The sequence below is a fragment of the Fundulus heteroclitus genome, chromosome 20 (assembly GCF_011125445.2).
Source record: "Fundulus heteroclitus isolate FHET01 chromosome 20, MU-UCD_Fhet_4.1, whole genome shotgun sequence".
Classification (NCBI taxonomy): domain Eukaryota; kingdom Metazoa; phylum Chordata; class Actinopteri; order Cyprinodontiformes; family Fundulidae; genus Fundulus; species Fundulus heteroclitus.
Window position 1 is genome coordinate 36,080,965 of NC_046380.1, and position 15,413 is coordinate 36,096,377.

The window sequence follows — 15,413 nt, forward strand, 5'->3', positions numbered from 1 at the left end:
CCCAGACTGAGCGGCGCCTCGGCACACCTGGGGAAGTTCAGGTTAAATAGCTCCACATTCCTCAACACACAGCTGATTGAAACATTAACAAACAGTAATCCGCGGGCCAGGCCGCAGATGGGCTGGGAATCACGCCAAAGACACAGAGAAGAGAGAGAGAGAGAGAAGGGAGAGGGAAGGAGTTGCTCTCGGGTAGAGATTCCCACAGTACGCTCCTACGCCATAAGTTACCTATTAATATACACATGGAGAAAACAGTAACTTCTCTCTTTTTTTTTTATTCCAGGAGCTCTACGTCTACGTGCTGTGATTTAACACATCCAAGCTCTTAATGACTTTCATCTCGATGCTTCAACACTACCCCGTGTTCCCTATTCAGCAAATATTAACCAAACATCCACAATATACAGCAGATATTAATGATAATTTATAATATGGTTAAGCCAAAAAGTAAAATTACATGGAGCACTGCGCTGGTCTGTGTCAGAACACCCCTATTTTCGTTCTCTTATCTCTTATGTCCAATCGGGGCTCTGATGCGGATGAAAATCTTTATTTTATTTCTGCCTTGATCTCAAAATACACAAACGTGAATGAATCCTCATGTCACCTCGCCCGGCTTCCATATTGTATTGTAGCTCCCTCTAGCGCCATTATAAGGTATTGCAGCCATCGGCGCGTCACAGAGAGCGTGTCAGGGAAAGCCGCGAGAAGACAACAGCGCCCTCTGCTGGTAACATGGTGACATTTGCAGAAAATTAAAACTGGGCAGACCTGCAGCTTTTCTGCATTTACTGAGAATCATTTGGGATAGAAAAATCGGTTCCAAACTACCAGAGCTTATTCTCTTTTGGTGCCATTTTTGTTCCTTATATGTTCCGCACAGTTAGTGCTAAATATTTGCTGCAGTAACAGACTAAAATGCTCAAGAGTGGCAGAAATAGGGCGTCCCTCTATTACAACTGCAGCAGAAAAAAAAAAGAAAAGCCTGGGATAAGTGGAATGGATCAGTGGGGTCAGGAGGCCCTCTGCAGAAATATAAAATAAATAATTTAGAATTTTAAGCATTTACAAGTTATTAATTTGATTTAACCATCTTGTTAATTTTTGGTATTTAAGTGTTGACTTTAAATGACAATATATTCTAAAAACATTCACTTTTCTATTTATTTTTTAGAAAGGCTCTAACCAATTTTTACTGTTAGTAAATGATAACTTTCTAGTAATACTGGTATACTCAACATATATCCTCCCCTGTTATTGTGGGGCTGTGAGGCTACAAGGTTTGGGAACCACCGAATAAGATCATGTCATGAACGAATGAATGCTCGGGAATAGGGGTATTTTATTATTAGTGAGCGTCCAAATGAAAGAAGCTGTGAGTCATGGCGTCAACTCTTCTTTGAACACCCTGTACTGCTCTGCCGGGTATCCATCACTCCCTGGCGATTTATTATTCTTTAATGTATTTATTGCATCTTTCACCTCCTCTATTGTAATGTCAGCTGTCACAGTGTCTTGTTTTGTGGGTTACCAATTGTTGGCAAATTCAGCGAGTGTGAATTCAGGTTGTGTATACAGTGCCTCAAACGTAGCATCTCCAAAAAAACAAAATTCCCTCTTTCTCCATCTGGTAATTCACTTGTGTGGGGCTTTCTAATTTTACGTGTACTATTAAGTGTTTGCTGTTTACATATATGTTTAGCTAACAGTTAACTGCCCTTGGATCTGCTTCAGAGTAATTTTGTTTCAGGAATATGTTCCCTTTAATAATTTCATTTAGTAATATGTCATTTATTGTTGTTTTGACTACCTTGATTTCTTGCTATATCTTTGGATCATTTGTTTTCTGATAATCCAACTCTAATTCCCTCAGTCTCTCCATATTTGCCCTGGATGTCTCTAATTTAATTCATTTTCCAATATGCTGTTTCAGCTATTAGTTTCCCCTTGCTTACTACCTTCAATTTAATCACGGATTCTATATAAAATTAGTTTGACTAATGAAATGACAAAAAAAAAAAAAAAAAAGAATCAACTTTGTAGTTGAAAAAAAAAACAAATTCAGATTTTAATATAATTTAAAATATCTGCTGTGTGGAAAAAAATTAATGTAAGTTTATGAAGTCATGTTTCATTTTAGGTGTGTGCTTACATTCAACATGCTCACTTAAGTATCAGTATGAATGACGATTATTTGTAATGCTGTGTTTTTAAGTTTCACATTGCTGATTTAATTCGATAGTTATTTTAAAAGTTGTGCTATAGAAGACTCAAAAGTCACTTTCAATGTAGTGTTAAGTTTCCGTGTCCTGCTGAACTGAGTTTCTGATGATTTTCAATGTTTTACTCGTGTAACATGGGGAAAGCGAAATGTTTTTATTACATCTACACCTGATCAGGTGCATGCACATATGAATGCAGAGCCAGAGCCGGGAATGTTTAAATATAAATTTGTATTTACAACAATATCAACATCAACAGAAGAATTTGTAATATACATCCCGTAAAATGTCAGCTTATTCCACCTCCAAACAAAAAAAAAAAGAAAAAAAAAAGAAGCATTTTATTTCCTCTTGTACTTCATTCAACTCTACAAAGTTCCTTTTTCTTGAAGTAACAAAATCTGGACAGTTAAACAATGCTGCTTCCTGAAAAATAGAAGAAATATTTGATATGTTTCTAAGTGGATGTCATTCCATTGGTATTTCTTGAACACAGCAAAACATGCTTTTGTTTCCTGGAAGGAAAAAAAAAACTTCCAGCAAGTTCAAAGTTTCAGGTCCTCTTCCCTCTGCCGGGCTCAGAGATTTCCTCCAGAAACGTCCTATGTTTTCTTCTCTCTTTTTTTTTTTTTTTTTCCTTTTTTTGCTTTTACAGATCCATGATATGTACCCATTTACCATTCCAATAATAGATAACACATCTTGTAAAAAAATGTACATCAGAAAGCTCAAACTATACACAGATGTGGAAAAATATCTTTGGATTGCGCGTGCTGAAAAGGTAGATCCTGCCAGTCTATAACAGTCAAAGCTAAGATGGCGTGAACTAAAACTGCAGCCGGAGGAGAGAGTCTCAACCTAACAGATCGACTCACTTTAACTAGTTCATCTCTTTTTGTTCCGTCACTTTTACCAACTTCCTGGAAAACCTCGGACCTGCGTCAGAGCAGAGACTTTCAACCCGTCAGATACTCCTCGCTTCTAAAAAAAAGTGCCTTGCTAAAAGATGACATACAGACTTTTTAAAGGGAATTTAAAAAGCATTCAGAAAACGACAAGAACAGGAACCCAAAGGAGTCGAAAATGGTTTTAAAATAAAATAAAATCATCCACATCAGCATTGACCTATGGGACACAAAAATACAACCAGGTCTCATCTTTTTGTGCAAGAATGGGCCTATAAAAAGCAGGTTTGATATATATTTCTCAACTATTTACAATTCATATTCACAGAAGACATGTGAGACCTCTAATACTGCAGTACCATTCTTTTTTTTTTTTTTTAACATGGACAATGACGCTCAGTTACAGTCGAAAAAGCATAGAGGCAAGAATTATTGCTCCAATCTGCATAACATTATTAGTAAACCGTTTGCTTATAGCTTTCAATGACTTAACGATGAGGTGAATTCAAAGGCTAAGGGAAAATCAAAACCTAAAGATACGGTTGTAAAAGGCATTGAATCTCTAGTAAGGCTGTAAAGATGAAGGAATATTGCATCCACCTTTTTTCCCCCTCCAGAAACAGAGAAGCTTCCTGGTAAAGTGCAGCCGCAGCCAGTTGTACCGTAGTCCTGTTCTGTATGCTGGCATGTGGTGCCGAACACTGCCCGACAGCTCCAGGTTAACCACCCCAACACACACACACACACACACTCACACACACGTGTGCGTGGTGGTGTCGTCTTTGTGCTTCCAAGGCTCCAAAACTTGGATGAAACGTTACACAAAGTAGCCTCTGTGGCCCACTTCTGTGATGGCAGAACAATGGCCTGTCACCACGCACTGTAGCCAGTCTTCTGATCATTTCTACTTTCTTTAGCAGGGGGGGGGGTGGGGATATCTACTGTCTGTGCGTCCCGGTCCAGCCCAGGCCGTCCCAGCTGAAAGAGTCCGCTTAGAGGTCCTCAGCAATACTTCTGCAGAGACGGAGCAAGAGTTAGACGAAGGCTAATGCATAAAGTGACACGTCAGTCATTTAAACTTTATTTCCAGACTCTTGGTCCTTAAAAACAAAGTATTTTTATCCTTTGAATTTTTAAAAACAGTCTATCATGTTATACATTGCAAAAAGAGAACTAGAAATAAGTAAAAAAATTCTTGAAATTAATGTATTTGTCCTTGATTTGAGCAGGTAAATAAGATTATTTGCCAATGGAATTAGTATTTTTACCCCTAAAATAAGATAAATAGATATACTTCACTTGAAATAAGATGATGGAGATGAGTTGTTCCTATTTTAAGTTCAAAAATCTTATTCCATTGGCAAATAATCTTATTTACCTGCTCAAATTAAGGAAAAATTCTCTCACTTCAAGAAATAATTTCTTATTTTGAGTTCTATTTTTGCAGTGTAGACACGAACTTTAATGCACGTTATTGAAACTTTTCCTGACGGACCAACACAAAGTAGTGCTCAACTGTTGAAGGAATGGAAAACGTTGCATGGTTTTGAAATTGTTTTTCCAAATAAAAATCCCAAGAATGTTACATCCATTTGTGTTCAGGCCACCTTCCTCTGATGCCGTTGATAAAATCCAGCGCCACCGACTGGCTTCAGAGCTCATCCTTATTAGTAAAAGAGCCGCACTGGCTGTATTTAATACAGACAAGCAAAATTAGCTGTTCTACAACCTCGAATCTATCCAAAACAAAACCACAACCAAATAACTTTAATAATAAATAGCACAGTAATAAATGAAAGCGTTCTCTTTGGATGAATCTGTTTAATCAAATGTCAATGTCCTCTCATAAATAATGAAAGGCACAAGCCTAGAGAGCCATCTTGTGTCTATATACGGTAATGTTTACTCTTTGGTTCATGCTGGTCAATATGAATTACCATTTAAATTTGACATATAAGTCCCACCTGAATATAAGTCGCAGGATCGGCCAAACTATGAAAAAAAGTGCGACTTTTAGTCCTAAAAATAAGGTAAGTTTAGCAAAATGTCCTAGTTCAGCGCATCAAAGTCTGCCGCAGGTGCAGAAAAAAACAACAACAAATTGAATGGGAAGAAAAAAAGAAATATAATAAAAAAAAACAAAAATAATAGCGTGAATTAGAGAAGAAAAAGTCCTGTGGCAGAACTTCGATGGGCACAGCTGCTCCTTTAAATTCAAATATCCGTCTCTAGCAGTGCACAGAAAAAAGTGGCCCTAGAGTCCCCGGGGGCCCTGAACACAGATCAACGCCCCACTTTTTAGATTATTTAAAAAAAAAATTGAGAACCATGTACGTTTTTCCTTCTTCTCACAATTAGGTGCTGCTTTGTGTTGGTCTATCTCATTAAAACCAAATAACAGTGACTGAAGTCTGAGGCTGTAGCGTGACTGAATGGGTCCAACACTCCTGGAAGACACCGTATTGGGTCAAACCATTCCCTACCTGATCAGGTCCCATTGGGAGTCTGCTCATTCCCATAGGGTTCATGCCCATTTGGCCTTGCATCTGAGCCGGCATCTGGGCCATCTGTCCTGTGGCGGAGCCACTGACCGGCCCGGGCCCGCTCATCGCAGAGTTCATCATCATGGGTCCAAACTGGCCCTGGCTGGCCTGCTGGGGGAACTGTTGCTGAGGATACGGGCTGCAAGACAAAAAACAAAACAAAAAAAAAAGCAGACTTTATAGGTTAGAAGCAGAAGAGTCAGATTATGGTCCATAAATGATATTTAAAGACCAGAACATCCATGAATCCAATGGATGGCTGATGATACACACTTGCTACGTGGCATTCCTCCCTGCGGCCAGCCTTTCATGTCTCCGGATGGATACATGTGCCCACCCTGGGGATTCCCCTGCCTCATAGCCATCATCGTGTTCTGCTGAGGAACTCCCATTCGGCTTTGCATCATATTTGCCGGCGGGCTGCTCCCGGGAGCCATGAACGTTGACTCCCCCTGCTGGTTCATCACTGCAAAAAACACCAGCAGCGACGCTGAAACCCGAGAATCAGGCAGAAATGTTGCTGACAGACGTCTCTGCCTCACTTCAGCTCACCGTAGTTACTCCCGTAGGTGAAACCCTGCTGTCCAGGCGGATTTATGGGGGGCCCTCCCATGGGGCCTTCCATGCCCCCTGGTGCTGTGACATTGGGAGGAGGACTGAAGCCGCCTGCTGCTGCTGCTTGATTCTGCTGCTGCTGTTGCTGCTGCTGCATTAGCATCATCATCCGCTGCCTCCTCATCATGTTCTCCCTGTTGCGCTGGGCCATCATCTGGGGAGTCGGGAAGCCAGGCTGCAAACAAACGATAAACCCTGCAGTGACTCCGTTCACCATCAAACGCGCTGTGTTCAGTAACGCAGAACGAGACGCAGAGTGCTGAGTGCGTACCTGACCGCTCATCCCTGCTGGCTGCATGCCGGGCTGCATGGCTGAGCGCATGGCAGGGCCTCCTCCAGGGACGCTCTCCATTTTCATGCCCTGTCGTGCCTGGTTCATAAACTGCCGGGGGGGAATTTAAAAAAACACGTTTCAGTGCACGCAAAAGGTTTTCTGCATCAGCAGCGAATGGAAACGCTGAAGGAGAGTGAATGAGCGGGACCGTCGTCACCTGCTGTCCCTGCAGCCTCTGCTGCAGCTGCAGGCGGAGAGGCTTGGTGGCGGTTATCATACGCGGCCTCTGCATGTTTGCGCGGGGGTTACCCATGGCCCCCATGGCCCCCATGCCAGGGAAGCCTCCCGTCTGGCCCATTTGATTCATCATGGGGTTGAAGCTTCCAGGGGACTGGCCCTGCATCGTATTACCAGCGTAACCAGGCTGCATTCCCATCGCCGGGGGGCCGGGGTAGGCCAGGCCATACATGGGTTTCTGGTCCAAGCTCATCGAGGAGTCCAGACTCGCAAAGGGCTCTGTTGGGAGGCACGGCCCCTGGACTTGATCCGGGCATTGCTGAGGCCCTTCAGGTCCCTGGGCCTTGGGGGGGAAATGAAGGTGGAAGTTATGTAAGCAAGCTTTACAGCAGCAACAGGGTAACATAGCAACACGAAGCTGACCGATGCATATAAGATCAATCTAGTCAAGGTGTGTAGGAAGCAGTTTTATAGATGCATGTGACAAAAGAACTGTCATCAATGTTTATATGCAGGGTTTAATGTCAAAATGCCATTCTTCTCCATAGCCTAAAGTTCACAGCTCGACATCTACAGTATATCAGCCACACCTGTTGGCTCACTGCCCCAAATCATTCACTTCTAACCACTTCCATGGCCCCAGCAGGACGTGCAGAGTGCTTCTAGAAACATGTCAAGGAACAACGGTACACCAGTGCACACAGGAAGGGTTAAGGAGACAGAGATGAGGGAGTTTGTTGGGGTAGAACTTGATTTGGGCTACAGAGAGTCCTGACCTCAGCCTAACAGAACATATCTGAGACGATTATGGGCACATACATCTACAAGAGGTGCAGACCATCCAGATAATATGCTCTGACTTAGGTTTATACCTGGCCTACTATTTCAGGGATTCCCAGGGCCCGATCTATCTCCTGCAGAGCGATGACGTCAGCAGTTTTTAGCAGAGAGTCCAGCTGGTCCAGGAGAGCCCGGTCATCAGGTGGACCATCGTTACCAGGCAGGGTCCCCAGGAGCTCCTCAAGGGGATGCACAAACGTGTCCCTAAGTCCGCCACATGGAAAGGATTAGGTCAGTGTCGGAGACTTACAGCCAGACCGTTTGCCTCGTTAGCTTCTCACTTTCAACCTCAAGTCAAAAAGGTGCCAATAAGGAAATATAAAGCAGAAACGTATTCACCTGTTTGAACAATTTTGCGGTCTGTCCATTCCCATGGCAGCGTCGGGCCAGGAGGGAGACCGAGGAGGAGGCCCGTTGGCACCAAATGGGCTCATGGCCATACCAGCTTCATTATTACCTGCAGAAGTGCCAGTGGACATATTATGTAACCAAAAAAAAAACTGATTAACTATCCACCATAAAGCAGTTTTGATCCCTTTCAGCAGATATCGTGATCAGCAGTCCTTGAATCGAGTGTGAAAATATGCCACAAACATCCATATCAGATTTATTCAGGCTGGAGTCACAAACAGCATGACGGCATTCCTTCAACCAGATTTCTAGAACTCTAGTTTTTCATTTCTCTTAAAACCTACTGATTAACAGAAGAGACGCATGCCGATCACAAAACGTGCCACGTACCCATATCCATGAGTTGCTGCTGCAGCATGGATCTGGGGTTTGCTGGGACGCTGTTGGAGCGGTTCATTATGGGTACCCCCATCTGGGCAGAGCGAGCCATGCCTGGGTGTCCTGGTCCGGTCACGGGGTTGCTGTTGGGCCTCTGCAGCCCCCATTCCCCCGCCGCTGCCATTGGAGGCCGCTGATGGATACCTCTGCCCATGCCTCCTGAACAACATGGATTAGAACAGCTTACAGGTACAAGCTAAAATATTTGAAGATCTTGAGCTTAATCAACCATGGAAGCATTTTGGATGTGGCACCCTGTTTTTATAGGCGTGTGTGTAAAGAAATTACTTGTTGCGTTCCCCCGTGGCGGACACACGCCCATGCCTCCAGGAAAGCCATTGGGCACAGCTCCGGGTCGTATCGAGGGGTCCATGCTCTCCTGTTTAACCAGCGATGGACAGGGGACGTTCCTCCTTGTCGCCAGCCCACCTCCGGCTCCCATCTCTCCGTCCATGGGCTTAGCGTCCAGAGACAAGGCTCTCTGAAAGGGCGCGCGCTGTGCCGGCAGGCCCGAGACCCTTTCCCCGTCTGAGACACGGATGTTAGCAGCTTTAGTACGAGCTTAAACACTTTGACTGCTACTGCAGGGAAATAAAAACTACTGCTATAAACAGATCATATTTAGGCTTCCTGATGCCTTGCTAAGTATATACTTCTTGAACTCTCGTGGCAGGTCTACACAAAGTAGGGTAAGTGTTAAGTAGAAGGAAAATTATACAAGAAAATACACCAGCATGCATGCAACGCCCCCAGTGACAAGCCCCCCAAGGGGTATGAATGCTTTGCGAGGCACAGCGTTGCTGTTTTTCCATCTATAGGATTTGATTATTCCCAAGTAGGAGGAGGACTCACCGAGTAACCCGTCAGAAACGGCCCCCTGCTTGTTTCCTGCTTCCTTTCCGGCTCTGGAGTCCGGTTCAGGATAGAAGCCAGAGTTGCTCCGTGGAACACCCAAGATGGTCTCCAGAGTCTCCGTCTGGAGCAATAGAAAGAACCACTAACTAATGTAACCTGTTTATTTAATCTGACACCGTCTGTGAAAGAAACATCTGAAGTCCTACCTCGTCAGACGGCTCCAGCTTCACCTTCCCATCCATGCCGTGAGGGCCCGAGCTGGTGACCCCGACCCCCTTTGTTCCTCTCCTGTCCAAATCCTCCAGCTTTGGCTTTACGTCGCCACCTTCTTTAGAGTCATCTTTATTGAGCAGGTACTGAAGGAGGGGGCGGGGTTTCTCCTTCTTGGGGCTGCTCTGCTCCTTCTTGGATTCGGCTCCCTTTCCCCCCGTAGTGGCTGGCAGACCCGGGTCAGGGGTCCCCGAATCCAGGCTACTCTTGCCCGTGGCCTCGGCTGTGATGCGGGCCACGTCGTCGGGCGTGTTCCCGTTCTGCAGGAGCTTGTGAAGGATCTTGTGCTTCTCCTGCAGAGACTGGCTCGTGCCCCCGGAGGACGACACGGCGCCGTGACCCCCATTCGTGGAGGAAGACACTCCTGTCGTAGAGGAAGGACTGGTCACTCCGGGGCCTCCGTCCTTGGCGTCAGGAGTGGAAGTGGGTGCGGAGCCTAGCGTTTGATTCGGCGGCACCAGGTCGTCCGTAGGGGACGTAAGGAGCTGTAGAAGCTTCCTGTTGCACTTGTCAGGGGCCCGCCGGCCGGACTCTCCCCCACCGAGACAAGCCTGGCTGTCTGGCCTGTCAGGGGGGCCCTCGGTGGTCGGGGTGTGTGGGTGCTGCTGCAACTGCTGCTCCCCGGCGGCCCCCAGTGAGCTCCCCGGGCTCTTGGACTCTGAATACGGCGGGGGGCCTGCTTTACAGGGTCCCCCTGCTGCCTGGTTGGTGGAGTTGATGCTTGGGGAACTGTCCGGCCTGTGGGGCGGTGGCGACGTGAGAGAGGCGGGCATTGGGTTACCGACCCCCTCGCTGATGGCTTGGAGGGCGTTTAATGAGATGCTGGAGTAGCTGGCTCCTCCTGATCCGCCTCCTGAGTTCCCAGCATGACTGGAGCTCATGGGCGAGCTCAAAGCTGCAACAAAGTAGAAGGGGATAAAAAATATATATAAATCAACATGATAACATACCTGGATTTGAAGAATTGACTCATAGTATTCGCTGATAGTTCACTTAAAGTTTGAATGATACCTCCAGGAGAAAAGGGACTGGCAGCTGTCTTGGGGCTTCCCCGGACTCTGGGGGAACCCATGACGCTGTGCGGACCATTGATCCCTGGACTGGCCTGGGTAGGGCTGGTCATGCCCATCCCGTACGCCCCGCCTCCATGGAACTGGCCCATCTGCTGGTGCTGCTGCTGCTGCTGCATGCCATGATGGCTCATCTGATTCATCTGGTTCACGGACCCCATTTGGTTCATTGAATTCATGGCATGCATGGAGCTCATTTGATTCATCTGACCCAGGTTGTTCATCTGATGCATCTGGTTCATCTGATGCATGGGGTTCATCTGGTTCATAGGATTCATGCGCCCGCCCCCAGAGTAAGGGGGGACTCCTCTTTGTGGCATGTTGCCCTGCTCCGCCATGCCGTACCCCCTGTTCATGCCTATGTGTCCCCCTGGGCCCATGTTCACCTGCTGGTTGGGATTGTTCACGCCCATGCTCTGGGGCCTCATGGGGCCACTCTGTGTCCCACGGTAAGCATTGTGCTCCCTGCAGAGAACGACCAAGAAAAAGGCTGCTATAGCAACATCAACACTTGGCGCACACATGTGCTTCTCCTCTGTTATTAAAGCCGTTGTACCTTTGCAGCAGGTGGGTGGAGAGGAAAGAGTGAGGCTCGTTCGTGTTGCGGCTCCTGCAGAGCTCCGTCCTGGTCTGAGCCGTGACCGGGGTCCCGTCAGAGAGAGAGAAGCGGTACAGGGGTGTCTCCGAGTGTCCGTTGTGGAAAGCTACAGCAGAAAAAAATATGTGAGAGATGGTCTCATAAAAAACTAAATAAAAAAATGGTACTAACCAAATCCCACACCCTACAGGTTAATCCAATCAATCAGCAACTACACCCCCCCCCCCCTTTGAACCTTCTCACATTTAGTCACCTTCAAACCACTTCCTTTAAAGTTTTTTATTGAATTCAAAGTTGTAGATAACAGTGAAGTGAATGGAAATGCTTCCCATGCTGTTCTGAGGCCATATTGTGTTCAGGGGGATGAGCAGCGTTACATTTTTCCTCCACATCTAGCATTTTGCCTTTTGGCCAGAACCTCTACTTGCGTACATCTGCTTCTACGGGGCATGTGTCAAACTTTAAACACAGGTTCTCATAGCTTTCTTTCAACAGTGGCTGGGTTCTTCTTATGCTTGTGTCAGAATTAAGCAGAAGCACTTGAAGCTAGGGCTGTCCAAAGTGTGACCTAGATAGCATCCCTGGCCCTTGGAACGATCCCTGAAAACAGGTAATATAATTTGGTCCTGCACAGGTGGTAGCTGCAGAGCGAGACTTCTAGGTACGACACAAATTATTTTCCCTTCATTTACTTTGCTTTTACTTTCAGTTATTGAAAATAGGACCACAAACATTCAATAAACCTGGCTAAGCACAGCCAGCTTCCCGTTGCTCAGCCCCAAGAGTTCAAATTTGTTTCCCTTTTCTTCTTCTTCAAAAAACACTTTTGCTTTTTTTTTTTAGATTGACATGATTTAGACATCCTCGACAATTCCACTACTTTGCTACTTTGAATAAAATAATGCAACATTTAGTTTATTGTAGATAAAACTGAAAACACAGCATTTTGCTGACTTTTGTAGCCCTGGACTACATTCAACTTTAGAAGATTTACAGCTGACCTTGGATCTTTGTGGCAACTTGTATAAATAACTAAGAAACAGCTGTGGTTAAAGGTTGTCGATAAGTTAAGGGGCAAACTTCAGCGGAAATGACAACGATCCTGGTGTTGAATGGTGGTTTTTATAAGAACCAGTGAGGGGAAAACAGATTAACTTGTCAATAAAACTGAAGATTTTGCAGAGATCTCCTCCAATTTTGTGTAGTTTCTCTTTCTGAACGACGCACAGGCGTTTTCCTTCCTTTTGCATTCTAGCCATGGAAATTATTATTAGTCAATACATCCTCCCAACCAATCACAACGCAGACCCAGGAATGCCCCCTCACTAAGCTCCGCCCCCTTCAAACAGTTCAGAGCACGCCTTCTTTTACATTTTTAAAAACTTGCAGTTGTGGTAAAAAGTTGGTTGAATAAAGGGTTGAGTTAGAATTTCAGTGTTTGTGTGTATCTGTATCTAAAAATAGGTCGCTAAGCAACAGCATAAAATGGCCAGGGCTGCACTTAAAATATATGTTTTGAATATGTTGATAAATATCGACATCGACCAACATTTTTATTTTATCAATATGCTTTTTTTACTATATCGTCCAGCCCTAACAAGAAAGCTTTGCTAGCTGAGGAGCCATGAGCCTCACATCATACCGTCTTGATAGTGGCGTTTGTAAGACCACGGCTGTCCTTCACTTCTATGAAGGAACATCTGCATGCAGCGTTTGACCAGGTCTTCCCACCCTGGAAGCATGGTGGCGGGCAGGGAGCTCTGATGTTCGATTTCAATCAGCTTACCTACAACAGAAGATGCACAGTTAGCTTAGCACAAAGACTATAGACCAATAACTGTGTCCTGAGCTGGAGCTTTATGGAAAGTTACAAGTTTGATTAAGCCCACGCATGCATCTGTTAGACATAATACCGTCAACGCTTACCAGAGAGTTCATGACGAGTGCTAAACCTCTCCGTCTTCTCAACGGCAGTGATGCGCCGCGCTACACAGATCATACACGACTGTAAATCTGAGAAAAGAAGGCCACAGGGTTAGAGCCAATCAGACGGCAGTGTGGCAGAAGCTCAAAGTCGACGTTTTTCTTTCAGGATACGGAGCAATGATGACACGGTTCAGTAATTCACAAAAAACATAGAAATAGAAGAGCTGTACGAATGCGTTAACGTTGAAAAGTGTCCGCCATGATTACCATCTCCCTCCTCCATCATGGCCCGGGGCTGAGTGAGGGCAAAACACTGCATCGTCTCATAACGCTTCCCCCCTGGTCTCTCTTCAGAAAGCCCGTGGCTCTGACCGTGAACCAGGTTCACCAGCATGCGACAGCTGAAGGTGCGGCTTTTCTGCTGGGGCACATCGCCACCCCAAGGAGCCCCGTTTGGCGCTTTGAAGAGGAGAAAAGAGAGAAAAGCGGGTGAGCATCGCTGCTCAGGCTCAATCCTGTATTCTCGTCTTGTGCACCGGTCAGCGCCTCACCGCCAGACTTAGGCAGGTTCTTGTGAAACTCGTCCCTGTCCTCGTCGTGGATAATATTGTACACGCTGGTGTTGATCAGCTCCTCCTGCTTGTACTGCAGGTATTGCTTCACGTTGTCGGACACAAAGACGATGCTGCCCTCCCGGTTGACCACGAACAGAAAGCCGTCCAGCGCCTGGGGACAGCGGCGGGGGAAAAGGTTCATTCTGGAACGTGGTAAAACACGCTGAGCGACGAGCAGCGGGGCTCACCGCCATCAACTGACCTGCAGGAGCAGTGGCCCCAGATGGTCCTTGTCAATGACCCCTTGGCCGGTAGAGGACACGTCTGCCTTCTGCACGTCATCGTCACTGCAAGAGCTCTTTCCTGAACAGACAAGCACAGTGATTGCCTGTTTAAGAGAACAGTGAAGGTACATTTTCAACGTAAACCTTTATTCACTTAAGTTAATTACTGCTGGTATTTATGGAACCGCAGAAATGTATGAGTAACTAGATCTTTGCTTACTACTTTCAAGTCAACTATTTATAAAATACCAAAAGTGGCCACCAGATGGAAGCACAGCCCCTGTGCAGGACTGGCCTGCATGCCTTTCTATTTTTAAAACCACCACATGTCTGAGTCTTAAATAGATAGCCATCTATATGGCAGGGTCATCTGTAGAGCAAGACTCTACACAAGGTGCAACACCGAACAGCGCTGCATTTCAACCAGCTTCTTTTTAAATACGAATGTCCCAGTAAAGAAAGCCGGCTGTGACTGGCAAAACCAAAAAAAAAAAAAAACACACACAAAGTGAGCAGAGCTGGGAAGTGCACACAGGTGGGTTAAAGAGACAACAACAACACGAGGGACAAATGCCGTCCGTCTTTATGAGGCAACTACGGCAACCTGGCTGCCCCATCAACTGACCCTGTTCTCCTTTCTCCGTACCCGCTCATCTCCACCCATTGGATCCTAGTCTGGCTAAAACAGGTAAAAGAAAATATCGGCCTTTCTGTAACAACTGAATCAGTTCAGACAAAGAGACCCAGCATGGCTCTGTGGCTGTTTGTAACAGGTATGGTTTCTACATCACACACATTTCCAAATTCATACTGTCCCTACGGTTTAAAGCCCTGTTAATGAGGCTTCATCTGGCTGTATGCAGGACAGAGTAACAGCCCAGCCGTCCCCTCACTGCACACTGCCGGACAGCTGGTTGAAAGGGGATAAGCTTTGCCAAGACAGACAAAGATAATTATTCAGTGCAGCTGAAGTGTTTTTACTGAACGTTATCGTACCGTGAGGGTCTCATTTAGCCTGTGCTAAACAGAGATGCACCAAGAAATTGGCTGGTGACCGGATATTTAACTTGATTCCCCTTGAAGGGCGACGGGTCGATAGAAAACTCAATGTGATTTTTTTTTTCTTTCTGGATATGTGAATGCACCATACTAAGTGCGACCAGGATGCACGGCAGCCACCAAACTGCAGGTTGCTCAACTACAAGCCTCCAGGATTGACAGAGACTCCTGGGAAGGATTCTAAAACTCAGAAACAAAACCCAGACTGCTGTAGTTGCCATAACCCGGATGACTGAGAATCTGCACAGGCATATAGCATACATATAGATGTTGGCTAGTTTCTGTATTAAGTATCTGAGAGGGTAAAACTAAAGAGGAAGCACAAAGATGTAAGAAACTAAAATAAAAAAACATTTTCCAAGAAATGTT

General features: G+C 45.7%; 1 protein-coding gene across 4 annotated transcripts in view; it reads right to left on the reverse strand.

Annotated features, from left to right (window-relative positions):
* Positions 1-2,437: 2,437 nt before the first annotated feature.
* Positions 2,438-15,413, reverse strand: part of ncoa3 (nuclear receptor coactivator 3) — a 43,921-nt gene continuing 30,945 nt past the window's right edge. For 2 of the 4 annotated variants that reach the window (XM_021313985.2, XM_012858324.3), the window contains exons 5-23: positions 13,964-14,064; positions 13,699-13,873; positions 13,415-13,606; positions 13,148-13,234; positions 12,864-13,007; positions 11,180-11,327; positions 10,565-11,088; positions 9,490-10,448; positions 9,281-9,404; positions 8,717-8,956; positions 8,381-8,587; positions 7,979-8,096; positions 7,672-7,843; positions 6,780-7,142; positions 6,560-6,670; positions 6,226-6,463; positions 5,947-6,139; positions 5,614-5,812; positions 2,438-4,144 (exon numbers count right to left, since the gene is read on the reverse strand). In XM_021313985.2, the coding sequence (XP_021169660.2) occupies positions 4,133-4,144; positions 5,614-5,812; positions 5,947-6,139; positions 6,226-6,463; positions 6,560-6,670; positions 6,780-7,142; positions 7,672-7,843; positions 7,979-8,096; positions 8,381-8,587; positions 8,717-8,956; positions 9,281-9,404; positions 9,490-10,448; positions 10,565-11,088; positions 11,180-11,327; positions 12,864-13,007; positions 13,148-13,234; positions 13,415-13,606; positions 13,699-13,873; positions 13,964-14,064 (4,307 nt within the window). In that variant the 3' untranslated portion in view covers positions 2,438-4,132. Of the gene's footprint in view, positions 4,145-5,613; positions 5,813-5,946; positions 6,140-6,225; positions 6,671-6,779; positions 7,143-7,671; positions 7,844-7,978; positions 8,097-8,380; positions 8,588-8,716; positions 8,957-9,280; positions 9,405-9,489; positions 10,449-10,564; positions 11,089-11,179; positions 11,328-12,863; positions 13,008-13,147; positions 13,235-13,414; positions 13,607-13,698; positions 13,874-13,963; positions 14,065-15,413 lie in introns of all 4 variants that reach the window. The other 2 variants (XM_021313966.2, XM_036124762.1) reach the window with 1 other exon arrangement.